Raw genomic sequence first — 15,095 nt, 5'->3', positions numbered from 1 at the left:
TCACTTTTTTTGAAGTCGAACATACCCGATGATCCCTTTTTCAAAAAGGTCATACCCGATAATCCCCTTTTTTAGGTGCAGCTACCCAATGACCTCCCCTTTTTTCTAGAATCGTCAAAATGCTACAAAATAATGCGGACATTTTCAAATTTACTAATTTGGGAAATTTGGAACAAAATATAGAATTTTGCTCTTTTTTTCGAAATGCTACCCGATGATCCCTTTTATACCCAATGAGGCCCATTTTCAAAATAATATCCTCAATAACCCCTTTTTCATATTGTCTGTACCCGATGACCCTCTTTAAAAAACAAAAACAAAACGTTTTGAACCGATAGGCCCCTAGTTCTAAAGTTGAGTGAGCCCCCCTCCCCATCCAAATTTACTATTGCTCTGACATTGATTGATTAATAATAATGGTATAGTTTCTTACTTTACCCGTCGTTATCTGTGGACCCGGGCCCTAACCATTATACCCCCCCCCCCCAAAGCCAGTGTGGATTCCTTTTTTGTCAGAATATATATATTTTCTATGGTAGTACACACAGTTCCTGAAATAATTAATTTCAAATGAAAATTGGTGCATTTCTCGGAACTGGGTCAAGCGAAAATCTACCAGTTCAAAACGCGTGGCCATTTTTTCAATACATGTATAACAAATACGTATGCAAGAAACAAATTAACGATTGCTCGTATATTTAATAGGCCTACACATTTTGCATTGTAGATTTTGCTTTCGATTGATCCGATATACCGGTACCCTTTAGATTAGAAAAAAACCATCCGTTTTGAGAGTAAAAAAATTTACGATATGGCATTAGTATTATGCTTAATCATATTATTCATCTGCTGCATTGGAAATGTCATTTCCGATCTTTTACATAGGCCCTACTATTCATTAATAACAGAAAGTAATTTTGTACACAATTGATACAAAGCCTACAACGTTTAATACTCATCTATTTTATGCCCAGTCACATTGTAAGGGCACGGTGGCGCAGCGGTACGGGCTCTGCCTTGCAATCGGTGGATTGCGGGTTCGAGCCCCGGCGGTGACATCATGTTGTGCATTTGGGCAAGGTGCTTAACCTTACTTGCCGCTCTCTATACCCAGGGGTGAAAATGGGGAGCTGTTATGAATATTGTCCATTTACAGATGATAACTAGTGGCAAATGGTGGTCATAGACCACAAACCTAGCTGAGGCATGTTGGTGTTTTGGAGGTATCTGACCCGTGCAAAATATTCCAAAAATGTTCCCCTGGTCGTGAGGTTTGTTGTCACCGAGTTTGAGTCCCATACTCCTTACAGATGCCCAGAAAATTAAATTCTAAGATTTGGCCCAGATAACCTTTGACCTGACCCCGCACAGCGTTCCAAAGTGTTCCCCTGGTCAGTAAGTTTGTTGTCACAGAATTTGAGCCCCCACCTCTTACAGATGTCCAGAAAATGCATTTCGAAAATTTGACCTCTGCATAACCTTTGACCTGAACTGTTCCCCTGTTCATGAGATTTGTTGTCACTGAGTTTGAGCCCCATACCCCATATAGATATCCAGAAAAATGAAATTATATGATTTGACCCCAGTTAACCCTTGACATGACCCCTGCAAAGTGTTCCAAAATATTCCCCTGATCATTAAGTTTGTTGTCACGGAGTTTAACCCCTGTACCCCTTACAGATGTCCAGAAAATGCATTTCTAAAATTTGACATCTGCGTGACCTTCGACCTGACCCCTGTAAAATGTTCCCCTGGTCATGAGATTTGTTGTCAATGAGCCCCATACCCCTTACAGATATCGAGATAATGCAATTGTAAGATTTTACCCCCTTAATGACCCTTGACCCCAATTCCGTGTGCAAGTTATGGGCACTGGGTAAAGCCGATGCACATGTGTAAGTGACGTCATTGTGCTATGTAATATGTGGCAGAAGAAGCATTTTGAAAGTATTTGGATATATACCGGAAATTCCACCTTAATGACCTTTGACCCCAATTCTGTTTGCACCCTATGGGCACCGGATATAGCCGATATACCGTAGAAACCCGTCTACAAGGAATAGTAGCGACTGTGATGATAGAAAATTTCACGCTAGCGCCCTCCACAATATTATATCATTATGGTATTTGAGCAAATCATTTACCGACACAAGCAGGTATACAATGTATTATTTTATCTTTATTTCGGATCTCACGAGCATAGCTCACTTGGCAAGGCATAAGACTTTGGTTCTTTAGATCGGAAGATGGTGAGTTCGAGCCTCATCACGGTCACACAAACTTTTATAAACAAAATATTGTTCAAACTTTTCATTTATATTTTCTTGCATTTTCTAAAGACTCCTTTCGTGATCATTTTTTTTCATATTTAGTTTAATTTATTCTATTGTTTTTCTTTTATTGTTTCTTTTCTTTGTCTTTTTTTCTTGTTTAATTTGATTTTTACTTTATTTTTCTTTGATTCATATAATATTGGCAGGATAAGGAGAAAAGAAAACTAAAGACCCATTCAGTGATTTGCTCATCCGGACGATCGTAACAATCATCAAAATTCACCTTTGTCATTGTCATAGATGTGGTAACATAGCCTGCTAGTGGTTCAGCAGAAAACCGTGTGACACATAATATACATTTGGCTACATTTTATTATACGATAAATACGAATTTATTAAACATGGTAACAAATATTCTCTAGCAGATCGGTTATACGATGGAACTGGTAGGCATAGGCCTATTATAAATAAGTCCGCTGGAATTAGTTGAACATGAACCATTCGTTATAGCTGTTGGTCGGACCTCTCATCTCTCCACATCGATTGTGACCTATAATCACCGACATTGCCCTTATGAACTCACATCCTCCTGTTTTATTCCAATACGCTGGCGAAGTTACGTAATAATCGGATTAAGTACCATAGCAATAGGTGAAAACAATTTTTGAATATACCGCGTTACACTGATACGTTCAGGCGGTACCTCTTCATTGAACCATATCATGCTGCACCTGTAAGATTAGTATCTTTGAAAAGACCAGTATTGTATTCAATCTATGATTGCAGACATACACAGTACAGGTGATGAGTGTAACCTGCTTGTAGCGCAGCGCGATATGTTCAAAATTGTTTTCATATATTGCTATGGTAATTAATCCGATTAATTACGTAACTTCACTAGCGTATAATGGCCGAATAAATTCTGGCCATCACTTGGCTTGTTGGATTCGTCTATACTACAATTCGCTGTCGAAGTGACGTAATAATCGCAATAACTACCATCAAGCAGATTGCACTAATCACCCGCGTATGTCACCAAACATAGATTGAATACCACTCTTTTCATAAATACTAATTTTACATGGCGAGTGATTAGCATTTCTTTGACAACTATGGTTCAATGCATAGGTGCCACGTGAACGATGAAGTGCAGGGCTATATATTCGAAATTGTATTCATCAATTGCTATGGTAGTTAATCCGATTAATTACGTCACATCGACAGCGAATAGCCTATGAGCATGATGAGTATGGGTTCAAGTGGAACAAAAAATAGTGTTTGTCCATTGCTAGCTATGGTAATTAATCATGTTAGTGTTTACATCACTACCACACCACTCCACGCCATACATAAATTCTGCCAGTCACATTTCCCCAATATGAAATTTTTTTAAAGTAAAATTTTAATTTTAATTTTACTTCATTAAAGTTTGGCGGAGGCGGGGTTCGAACTCACGGCGGCGGACTGCTTTGGATACACTATGAACCCAGCGCCTTAGACCACTCGACCACTTGTCTTCTTGTAATTCATTTGAAACTTATTTGAACATATAATCGCAACTTCAACATAGGCCTACCACGTGACAAGCAAAGGCAGAAAACGTACCATATTTTGGAATTTTATTTGCCTAAAAACATTTATGTGTATTATTAGCGCTGAATTATTGTTAACTGTGTGTTTTATACAAAAAAATCCAATAATAAACATGATAACTTGGCGTCTGTATGGACAATACATTATATCGATTTTGACACGTGCTTGTGTCTCAGTACATTTCCATGGTCAGTAAAATACTATAGAGGAAAACCTACCATTTTCTTGTATACACGTTCGAGTTTTTTATCAATTACATAAAAAGTCCATTTTAGACCCCAAATGTTTTTTCAGGAAATAAAAGATTAGATTACCATAAAAACGAAACAGTAATCTTTTGCCGGGTCTAATGTAATATTATACGTTTTTTCTATCCTTATTCTTGCTCAATTAAAAAAAATATTTTGGCGTATATAAAATTGAAATAAAATTCTCTGCTTCTTAAACGACATCAAATGTGCCACAATTAGGTATCACGAATCTTGATATATGATGTGCAGTTAATATTCATATTTTCTTTTATACAGAGGATGCTTCAGTTTTGACAGGAAAAATATTTTCTTGAAAACCCTCTCACTCGGTTATTTTAAAAGGTAACCACGCTTCCCTAGAATGTGCAATAAATTAGCATTAAAATTTTTCTTATTCTAACAGCAAGCGTTTCTAGAATGTTTTATGGCGAAATGTGGTGTACATCACTACTTCGGTGAAGACAAGAGAAGTGTGCCTTCTCTACCAACGTCTGTGATATAACAGGTGCAAGCGAAACAAAATTGAATGACCAGAATAGTTTCCTTTGTCAGATGAATTGATTGAAGTTTTTGAAGACACTCTATTCTTGATGGGACAATAGATTCAAATATGGAATAATTATTATTCCTCATCTATTTTTTTTATTGAAAAAACTGCAATTGTGGCAACAGAACAATATTTATTTTGATTTCATCACAAGTCTTTCATTCTGGCGAGGGGTAGAAGATGCATATATTAAGTTCGTAAAAAGGACCAAGAGTATTAACTAAATTGAACACCCCTGCAGTAAGTTGGAACAGGTTCTTGTATACAACATTAAAATGCTTAGATTAGATTTGCTTCATATATTTTCCAGCACGATGAAAGTGTTCTTGTGCGGGCTTCTTGCGGTCGGAATATGGGAATGCGTCATTATGGCAACAGCGGGCTAGTCGTAGGGGAAGGTACAACCCCCACGATGAGAACGCAGTTGCGATATGCCATTGTCGATCGTTCTGGCCGCAAGAAAGCTAGTCTAAAAAGAGACGCGGCCACGGTGGTGGCCGGTCTTTTTGATGACACACTATACACATAAGTAGAAACAAAATCGTGCTTAAGCCAAAAACGCACCCTACCTACCATTCCTCAAGAATTGGGATGGCACAAAGGTGCAACATAGGTTTTTATTGCAAAGACGAGGACAGACAAGTAGTTACAACACATCTGTCTAACCGTGGGTTTCGCTATTATTTAGAATAAATGTTTTTACTAGTTTCTATAAAACCACAAAATTACTAAAAAAAACTATTAAAAAAAACTATAAAAAAAACTAAAAAAAAAAACCCAAAAAAAAACACCTAAAATTAAAAACGTAGAAAGGTAGATTTGAAGAAAGATAAAAAGAACATGTCAAAAAGTTAAAATTAAACGAGAATGAAAAACGGAACCGGTGCCCGGACCATGCTCTCTTCAGTTCCAAAGTCTGACGCTCTATCAATTGAGCTATACGATCCTGATATACGAAACAGTCGTTATTATGTCAATACAATTGATTGATGTTACAACATACTTAGATGGAATGCATAGCCACCCAGTGCCAGTATATATTTGCTCAAACTCCAAATACAAAAAGCAACCAATTTTATTGAGGGCGTTTCTTAGGTATATCCTTGTAGACGGGGTTTTACGGTATATGTGCAAGTTACGTAATTATAGGGTGTAACATATAGGAGGAGAAGCATTTTTAAATTACCTAGTTTTTGTTGCCAGAAGAAGAAAGCAGAATCGGATAGCATTAGAATACCTAGCTGGGGGGGTGTAAATCCCCCAGCTAGGTAATTATTCACCTGCTCATTTCGCCCAAATTAATGACACTTTAAAACAACATCCATAACCCGTAAGCCCACGGGTAAAGCCCATTCCCTAAAATAGGAATGTTTTATATTCATGCATGGTATATGCACTTTTCAATCTTTGTAGTAGCCAAACCTCCTCCGTGGACAGAGTGAAAAACGGATACATTTCTTTAAAAGGGCATATCTTCAAAAGTTATGAGCCGATTGAAATCATTGTTTCGGTTTATTAAAGCTAACGGGTAAAGGCTTCTTTACATACCAACATATACTTGATCAACTTGTCTGAAATAGGAGAAAAAGAGGGCGCAATGATGGGCCTCTTTTTTGGGACACCCTGTATATTGCTAGCGTAGTGAGCAGGAAAATTGGTATGCGTTTCCGCACTGTTTTGCTAGATCCTAAGCTTATTTAGATCGTTTTATTTAAAAAGGCGCCCCATGAACGTGTGCCAAAAATCGCTTGCCCCCTCCCCTCGGCTTGCCAAAACGTGCTCCCCTCCAACTTTGGGTTAACCAACCCCCCCATTTTACCCTCCCACCTGGGCTCATAATTATTGCACAGCCCCTTATTCCATACATGGATTACTTTTTAACATGATTTTTAATGAAAGTAAGAACAGGACACAACAAAAATACATGCATAACTTTTTCCAAATAACTTTGTGCTGAACGGTTAGTTACAGATTTTCAAACTAAAAACAACGCTGGATTGGTTACAGCCCGCTAGTCCGAAGGGCCGCCAGTCCGAAGGTTCGCTATTCCGAAGGTTCGCTAGTCCGAAGGTCCGCTAGTCCGAAGGTTCTCTATTCCGAATTCTAAATACGGTCCGCTAGTCCGAATTTTTAACTAGGTTCGCTAGTCCGAATTTTAAATAAGGCTCGCTAGTCCGAATTATATATAAGGTTCGCTAGTCCGAATTTAAAATCATGTCCGCTAATTCGAATTTGATTTAGGGTTCGCTAGTCGAATTATGAATAAGGTTCGCTAGTCCGAATTTTAAATAAGGTCCGCTAGTCCGAATTTAAGAAAGAAAGAAAGAAAGGAAAGAAGAAAGAAAGAAAGAAAGAAAGAAAGAAAGAAAGAAAGAAAGAAAGAAAGAAAGAAAGAAAGAAAGAAAGAAAGAAAGAAAGAAAGAAAGAAAGAAAGAAAGAAAGAGAGGAATAAAGAAAGAATTAAAGGAAAAATGATTTATAGAGAAAGACTTAATCAATGAAGAAATAAAATAAATAGAAAAGTTTGTATTTTAGACATTCATAATAGGCCTAGCTCTCGTTGTTGTTTTGAATTATTTCCATTACCATTGAGGCGATGGTGTATATTTGATTGCAATTTCATTCAATCTGCAAAACCTACATCAGTAATTTTTAAAAGGAATAAATATTCAAATACTTTAGAAAAACAGCATCTATACCATGTATACTTTTTGTGTCTTTAGAACATAAATATACAGTTTTCATCGATTTGGAAACTTATTGGGTTACTTGCATTGTTTCCTTTCTGAAAATGTATACTTTTATGTACTTGCCATCATGCATTACTTTTAAAGAAACAATACAAAACATGAACAATGTTGTGAACCTGTGTGCACCTACTCAGGTAACACGCTATATTTGATCAAACACCTCCAATACATTTTGAGACCGGTGTATGGTGGCGCTGATCAGGTTCTTTAAAGAAAATTCGGACTAGCGGACCTTATTTAGAATTCGGACTAGCGGACCTTATTTAAAATTCGGACTAGAGCACCTTTTTTTGATTCGGATTAGCGAACCTGATTAACAATTCGGACTAGCGAACCTTTTAATAAATTCGGACTAGCGAACCTTCGGACTAGCGAACCTTTTTGCAAATTCGGACTAGCGACCGTCACGTCCTCCATTGAAATACGTGTTCGGACTAGCGAACCTTCGGACTAGCGAACCTTCGGACTAGCGGTCCTTCGGACTAGCGGGTACTCGCCGCTGGATTCGCCCTATAGTTTTCCCAATTTTCCCCATTTAAAACTTCACATTCTCTTGTAATTTGCAAGAAATATATACAAGTTCAAAAGCAAGGTCGTTTCATACAAATTAATATTATTGTATAACGGTTATGCTTGGCAGCACGCATCGTCAAGCCATAGTAGAAAAGTCTGTCGAGGTTGGCATAGATAGCTAAATAAAAAGATTTAATGCAAAAGTTCAGCTTTGTTACATATATTAGGCACCAAATCGGCACTAAATAATCGCAACTATTATACGACGGCTATGGCAACTATTTGGAGGTCAAAAAATCTAAAAAATTATCAATAACAAGAAGAGTCTTTCAAAAAGACACAGTTAACGGATCAGGTGTATAGTAATTTGTTCCATTTTCATATCTAACCTACTCTGCACTGATCTTACAATAAATTAGTGATTTGAGGCATAATGATACCTACATCCTGACTCTGGCTTATATAACTCTCCAGCAAGAAACGACTGATTGAAATACAAACTTTCAAATCAATACACTATCATAGGCCTATTGAAATTCAATTATACCATGCAGATAACAACCGTGACCCAATAATTATTAAAGTTCCTGGGTAGATATCAGGAACTTAATTTCGTCATTTGGAAGTAATTGAGTAAATCGCCTGTATCAAAATATGCAGTGTATTTTTCATATATGCAGTAATATGCACAGCCATATCACAAAATAAACAATAGCATTGACCTTACCCACCAATCAGTAAAGCATAATATAATCATGTGATGGCTCAATCCAATAGTAAACATGCTTTGAAAAAAGGCAAAAATATAGTCCTGGCTGCCATTATCTCAATACAAGATAAGATATGCTAAAAAGTTCTTGTCGTGTGGGGCAGGATTAGATAAAGGGATACAAACATGGGTATGAGACATTAAGAATTATTTCCTAGCCTCTTTACCATATGGTTGGTATGCTACAATAGCTATTCAAGACACAGTGTATGTAACGGACAAATTGTGCATATGAGATATGGCTTTAAAGCAATATTATAACATTTTCAAACAAAATAGATTAGCATTTCTTTGCCATAAAATATTAGCTTTTACTGTCAGATATATCCCTTTTATTTTTGAGCCGAACAACTACGGCAAAGCAAAGAAAATTGAATTTACTACCAGCGCACATGTCGCCAATACGTACCACTCCTTCGGTCATGTTGTGGTACGACCCTTTGTTGTGTATATCACCGTCCCGCACGCCGTGACGTACTGTGTGTTATGAACATCGTGTATGCGTTCGACTAATAATTCCATCGTAATAATAAAGCGCTGAATCAGCCTTTAATTCAAAATCACGGATTTTGACAAAACTACAGCACTTAGAGTCTTGATTTTTGCAGGGTATATTGGTTTAATAAAGTACAATTTAATCGTGTAAAAAAGGAATTTTAAAAATTCAGTGATGGCGTCTTCCTCAGCAAATGTTATAATATGGCTTTAAGTGAGCGAAATGTTCACTCCGTGAACAAAAAGACAACGCGGTTAATTATTTGGCAGGTGAAAGCCCATTAGCCAGTAGAGATGGTTGATATACATGAATGTACTCCTGATTGTAACATATTATACTTTCCAAAATAACTATTCTTGAAATTATGCTTATTATCATTTTACATGTTTAAATATTCAAAAATAGATTGTTATGAAAGATTCTAGGGTTGTGTGTGAATAAGCATGCTACCTCTAGCATACACCATTTCCCCTCTTGTTTATATTTGAAAAACGTAATGTCACAATTTATACTCGCACCTCAGTTCACTTCCTCATTATTTTATTTTACCTGATGTGGTCATTGCTCATTGGTATGCCGAAACCCGGTGTAGCATAATCATATTTTGCATAAGTATGTGCTTTTGCACGCAGCACCGGTGCCGAAACAGCATGGCCGCTGAATCGCAGAAATGCCGACTCACCCTTACTTTAATACGGTAAGGCTAAAACGGCAATGTTAGTTTGGCAAGGGGCTCGAACTTCGCAGGTTAGGAACACAAAATGGTTATGAGCTCATTTATACCAAATCACTACGCAAAACGTGCAATTGTAATGTACTAATGAGTTATAAAGTTTGTTGTCACGGAGTTTGACCCCTGTGCAGATGTCCAGAAAATGCATTTCTAAATTTTGACCTCTGCATGACCTTTGACCTGACCCCTGTAAAATGTTCAGATGAGATTTGTTGTCAATAAGCCCCATACCCCTTACAGATATCGAAATAAATTATGCAATGTAGTGTCCTTAGGGACCATGTTCTTCGTGCGGTTGCCTGGTGAGGTAGCATATTCTGATTTAAATTTAAGATGATAGCTTAGTAATCACTAATAAAGATATGAAATTATACAAATTGATTTCACAAGAAAGGTAGATCTCCGAATTAGGGTCCTACTGCTAACGGAGCCAATTTTAACGCCAGTTTCGGTCTTGAAATAATCGGCGTCGCTTTTCAACATTTGTAAAGTTATCCAAAATTGAAGCTGAAATAAAACTTTCGTGACAATATTTTTTAAGGACTTAAAAGTCCTTAAAAAATATTGTCACGCGGGATTGTAAAAATATTGATTATTTTTATGTGCTTTTCAATGGAGATGTTATTTGGTGGTCTGCGCCCTTATTAGTAAATAAAATACCGCCATTTGCAGCGTCCAATATTTTTAGCAAATTTAAAATGAAATGTAGAGGGCGACATACGTCCAAGCCTGCATGTACGTCAAAGCAGGGTCAAAGTAAGTTTTTCGACCACATGTGGCAACATTAATTTTGAAAGTTTGGATTGGATTTCATTAAAATGTAAATTTATGAAAGTAAAGTTTGATTTAAAAAAAAAAGTAAATTGAGATCACCTTTTGATAAACGAGCACATGAACAACCCCTTATTTGGCATGCCTACAAACTTCGAGCCATGCTCCGTCCCCTGGAGGGCTCCCTGGGCTCCGTCTGTATGACGTTATTACCGCCCGCTTTAAGTCAGAGTGCAAATAACAATGCGCTATTTTTAAAAATTTAAAAATTTAAAAATAACAATGCGGTACATGCTAATGAAAAATTGTCGCTTCCAGGAATTCTTCTATGCTGGTATTTCCCTTATTCAACTCTGCACTGTGGACTTGCATATTTACATGAGGTACATATTAGATACATCTAGATCAAAGTTCACCTGAACGAAGCTGAGCTCACCTGCCTGTGATTCAAACAAAGTCCCTATGATATAACGTTTGTTTATTTGGCAATCGGATATTGAAATACTCAAATAGTAAACGGGAGTACACGTGTTCCATTATTTGCGATTAGGCCTACACACCGTCATGTACAAAGTTTTGTGATGATTTCTTGTTTCATGGGTCTTGTTTCAAGATGGCTAAAACCAAATTCCAGTACTATTTCCTGACGGCAGGTATTGCTTTCCTTGGAGCCTTCATGGCTTTGGTTTATAGATTTGCCACGCAGGAGAAAGATGAAAATCAGTACAAAGGATACTTGATAATTATAGTTCGGGCATTTATATCAGGTGAGTTGGGGGGGGGGTGTCTTTTTCAGTGTTTTACTTCAAAAGCAATACCGTAAAAACTCGATATTTAGCATGGGGCTCGAACATGAAGAGCCCCATCCACAAAGGTGTAAAGGGTTTTGAGCAAATCACAGATACTCACTTCCCTGCAGATACACATAGTTACGAACAAGAAACATGTAAACGTGTGTCTCAAGGGTCTCAACCCCATTAGCTCAGTTGGTAAAGCGCCGGACATTGGTATAATTCCATCAAAAACGCTCGATAGTAAGCACATTATGCTAACTATCGAGTTTTTGCGCTAGTAGTACATGTATTATAAATTACGTCACGCAAGAAATCATAAATTCACTTCAAAATTAAGACCCGCTTCTTATTATAGCCTGCATGTTGGAAAGCATGGTTATTTTCTTAAGGGGTGGGGTATGAGCGTTTGGACAGTATTTATTGTGGGACATTAGAGCACATCAGACATATCGAATTGCATTCTGAATATGAAGAATGTCCTCCTGATATAAAATAATTTTGATTTTTTGAAATTCGCAATGTAATACACATTTTATGGCAAATGATTAAAAATTGATATTTTTGATATTTAACAGTACTCGAAGTAAACTTTATAAATCTGATGATTTATACTTAAGGTGTATGTAGGTGGGATGAAAAGCCGCAGATCAATTGAAAATTTTGACCTTTCGTATTGAGATATGGATTTTTTTCCCAAAACACCAAAACAAATGAGGTCTTTTTGGGAAAAAAATCCATATCTTCAATATGAAAGGTCAACATTTTTAATTGATCGTCGGCTTTTCCTCCCAGCTACATACACTTTAAGAATATGTCATTAGATTTATAAAATTTACTTCGAGGACTGTTATATATCAAAATGTGAAAAATATCAAATTTTAATAATTTGTCATAAAATTTGTATTATATCGTGAATTTAAAAAATGAAAAATATTTGATATCAGAAAGACATTCTTCGTATTCAGAATGCAATTCGATATGTCTGATGTGCTCTCATGTCCCATGTTAAAAAGGCAATGTACATAGTCGATTTTTAACTCGGGCTTTCGAGATTAATAACCTGGTAAATTCTAAAATCAGAATTGTTCAGTATTGAAGTGACATTATAATATGTTGCATTCAATAATATAAGCTTACGTATAGTTTACTGTTACTGTCACTAATATAATTATAATAAACCTTTTTATAACCATTTATTAGTATTTTGATGTCATAGATATAAGTATTATTTCGAGTTCAACTGAATGCGTTCATCATGATTAATAACATATGTTTATTTATCGAAAATCGACTATGGCATAGTCTATCCAGATCGAGATCCCTTCAAAGAATCTACGATCAAGGAATCAGCCATTCGTCGCAGATTCGCTCGAGTTCATCCATGTTTCCTCTTTACTATTGGTGTCAGTTTCACGTGTTATACCAAAATAAGTCTGACCAGTGGTGAGATGGTGTTGCCAGAGGTCATAGATTTGGCGGGGCCTACAATTCCGTTATTAAGAACATTGCAAACAAGTTTGGCTCTAAATCTACGACCTCTGGCAACACCATCTCGCCACTGGTCAGTGACCAATTGCCAACAGACCAACAGACGGCCTGAAGATGCACCTAGGATTAGGTGTGAAACCGTTGCCTCTCAAAGAATCTAATTTTATATTTGATTATACCTGTATGAATGACAACCTTCACAAACGTAACACTCTGTTTCCGTTTGTATCATTTTAGGTGTTCCATTGGCAGTGACATTATTCCTGGCCACGGTGTGTTTTCACATATTCTACGTCCGATCCAGTAAACTACCATCGGTAACTAGTCTTCTGCTTCAATATGCCCTCAATCAAGTTGTGTGGTTTTCATCCGTGTTCTTCAAAAGAAAATTAAACAAGATCTTTAAAGATCCACAAAAGGCCCAAGAAGATCTGCTGAAAGACATTATGGAAAGTAATGCCGATACGAAATATGGTAAAAAATACAAACTTCGTGGAGTCACGCAGTTGCAAGACTTGCGGGCGAATCATCCACTTACCGACTACGCGCACTACGAAAGGTATGTTCAGCAAATGGCTAATGGGGAAGAGAATGTTTTAATGATCAGCGAAGAACTGCACCGGTTTGGGATAACCTCTGGAACAACTGGGAAAGGCAAACTAATTCCATTTGCGAAATCACGATTAGCTATCGGCATGGGCAATACCGCAATCCTTACTGCCACTAGTGGTAATAGATGGGGTTGGGCGAGTCCGTTACAGAAGACAATGTTATTCTACGTCAACCCTAAACCAACGAAAACAACATCTGGACATATTGTCGGTCCGAATTTGCTGCTCACTGACGATATGAAGCTTGCGACTACATCTTGTACTACTCCTTGGGAAGCCTTTAGTATATCTACAGAATTTGAAGCTGTTTATATCACTTTTTTGTTCGGACTAAGAGAACGTACTCTTTCGAATGTGTTTGGGGTATTTTGCTCTGTCACCCATAAGGCAATGGTCTTGCTGGAGAAAAACTGGGAGCAACTTGTTCATGATATAAAGACAGGCATTATTGACAAGGATTTGCAGATGTCTACCGAAGTTCTAGAAGTGTGTCAGAAGGTGCTAACACCAGAACCAGAAAGAGCTGAGGAATTAAGGAGGGAGTTTGAAAAAGGATTTGACGGCATCATGAAACGTATATGGCCTCACTTGATCTTCATCTATGGACATAATACTGCAGACTTTACTGAGAAGTTAGAGAATGGATATGCTAAAGGTAATTATATTGTTATTATTGCCGTTGTTGTTGTTTTGTTATGTTGTTGTTGTTGTTGTTGTTGTCGCTGAGTGCGTTTCCTTGACATTTTCCACAATAAAATATACGTTTAACCTCCTTCTGATTATTAATTCTTTTTCCTTTAAGGTATTCCAATATTTAGTCCAATGTATTCAAGCACCGAAGGAGAATATGGTTTAAATTTATGGCCTGGGGAAAAGTCAAGATATGTTCTTCTACCACATAGTGTGATCTACGAATTTATTCCAGAAGATCAGATGTAAGTATAGTATTAAAAACATCAGCAAAGTGGCGTGTACATCTGTTTTACCAGTGTGCTTCGACTACATCATAAATACGTATCATCAAATTTAAGTATTAATTGAATCGCATAATTATTACACATGTGGGTGGGGGCCCGGGGGGGGGCACTCAACACAAATGACCATACGGATATGCTCCCCCGGAAAGACCCCCCTTTTTGGGTTTCGCAGCTCCGAAAGACCCCTATATTTGACCAAAATACAGCTCCGAAAGACCCTTGATTTTGATAATTTCAGCTCTAAAAGACCCAAAAGTTGCTCATTCCTCATATTTCTTGTTTTTTCAGGCGATTTTCAACCAAAAAGCCAAGAAAGACCCTTGATTTTGACTTTTCGCAGCTCCAAAAGACCCCATTTTACTTGTTCACAGCCCGGTTCGCAGCTCCGAAAGACCCCTTTTACCGGTACGCCGTCAGCTCCCAAAGAACCACCACCTCAAAATTCCGGGGGAGCATACCCACCAAAATTTTTGATGTGCCCCCCCCGGGGGTGGGGGGTTCCGAATTGGTTATCAAAAACAACATTTTG

At 37.4% G+C, this 15,095-nt stretch overlaps 1 protein-coding gene across 2 annotated transcripts in view; it reads left to right on the top strand.

The window, feature by feature from the left end:
* The window catches only part of LOC140148293 (uncharacterized), a 60,586-nt gene that overhangs the window by 39,830 nt on the left and 5,661 nt on the right, over nt 1-15,095 (top strand). Inside the window, exons 1-3 of one of the 2 annotated variants that reach the window (XM_072170189.1) lie at nt 11,175-11,463; nt 13,216-14,244; nt 14,392-14,524. In XM_072170189.1, coding sequence (XP_072026290.1) covers nt 11,310-11,463; nt 13,216-14,244; nt 14,392-14,524 — 1,316 coding nt within the window. In that variant the 5' untranslated portion in view covers nt 11,175-11,309. Of the gene's footprint in view, nt 1-11,174; nt 11,464-13,215; nt 14,245-14,391; nt 14,525-15,095 lie in introns of those variants that run through there. The other variant, XM_072170190.1, reaches the window with a different exon arrangement.

The sequence above is a fragment of the Amphiura filiformis genome, chromosome 3 (genome assembly GCF_039555335.1).
Source record: "Amphiura filiformis chromosome 3, Afil_fr2py, whole genome shotgun sequence".
Lineage (NCBI taxonomy): Eukaryota > Metazoa > Echinodermata > Ophiuroidea > Amphilepidida > Amphiuridae > Amphiura > Amphiura filiformis.
This window is presented reverse-complemented; position numbering and strand designations above follow the sequence as displayed.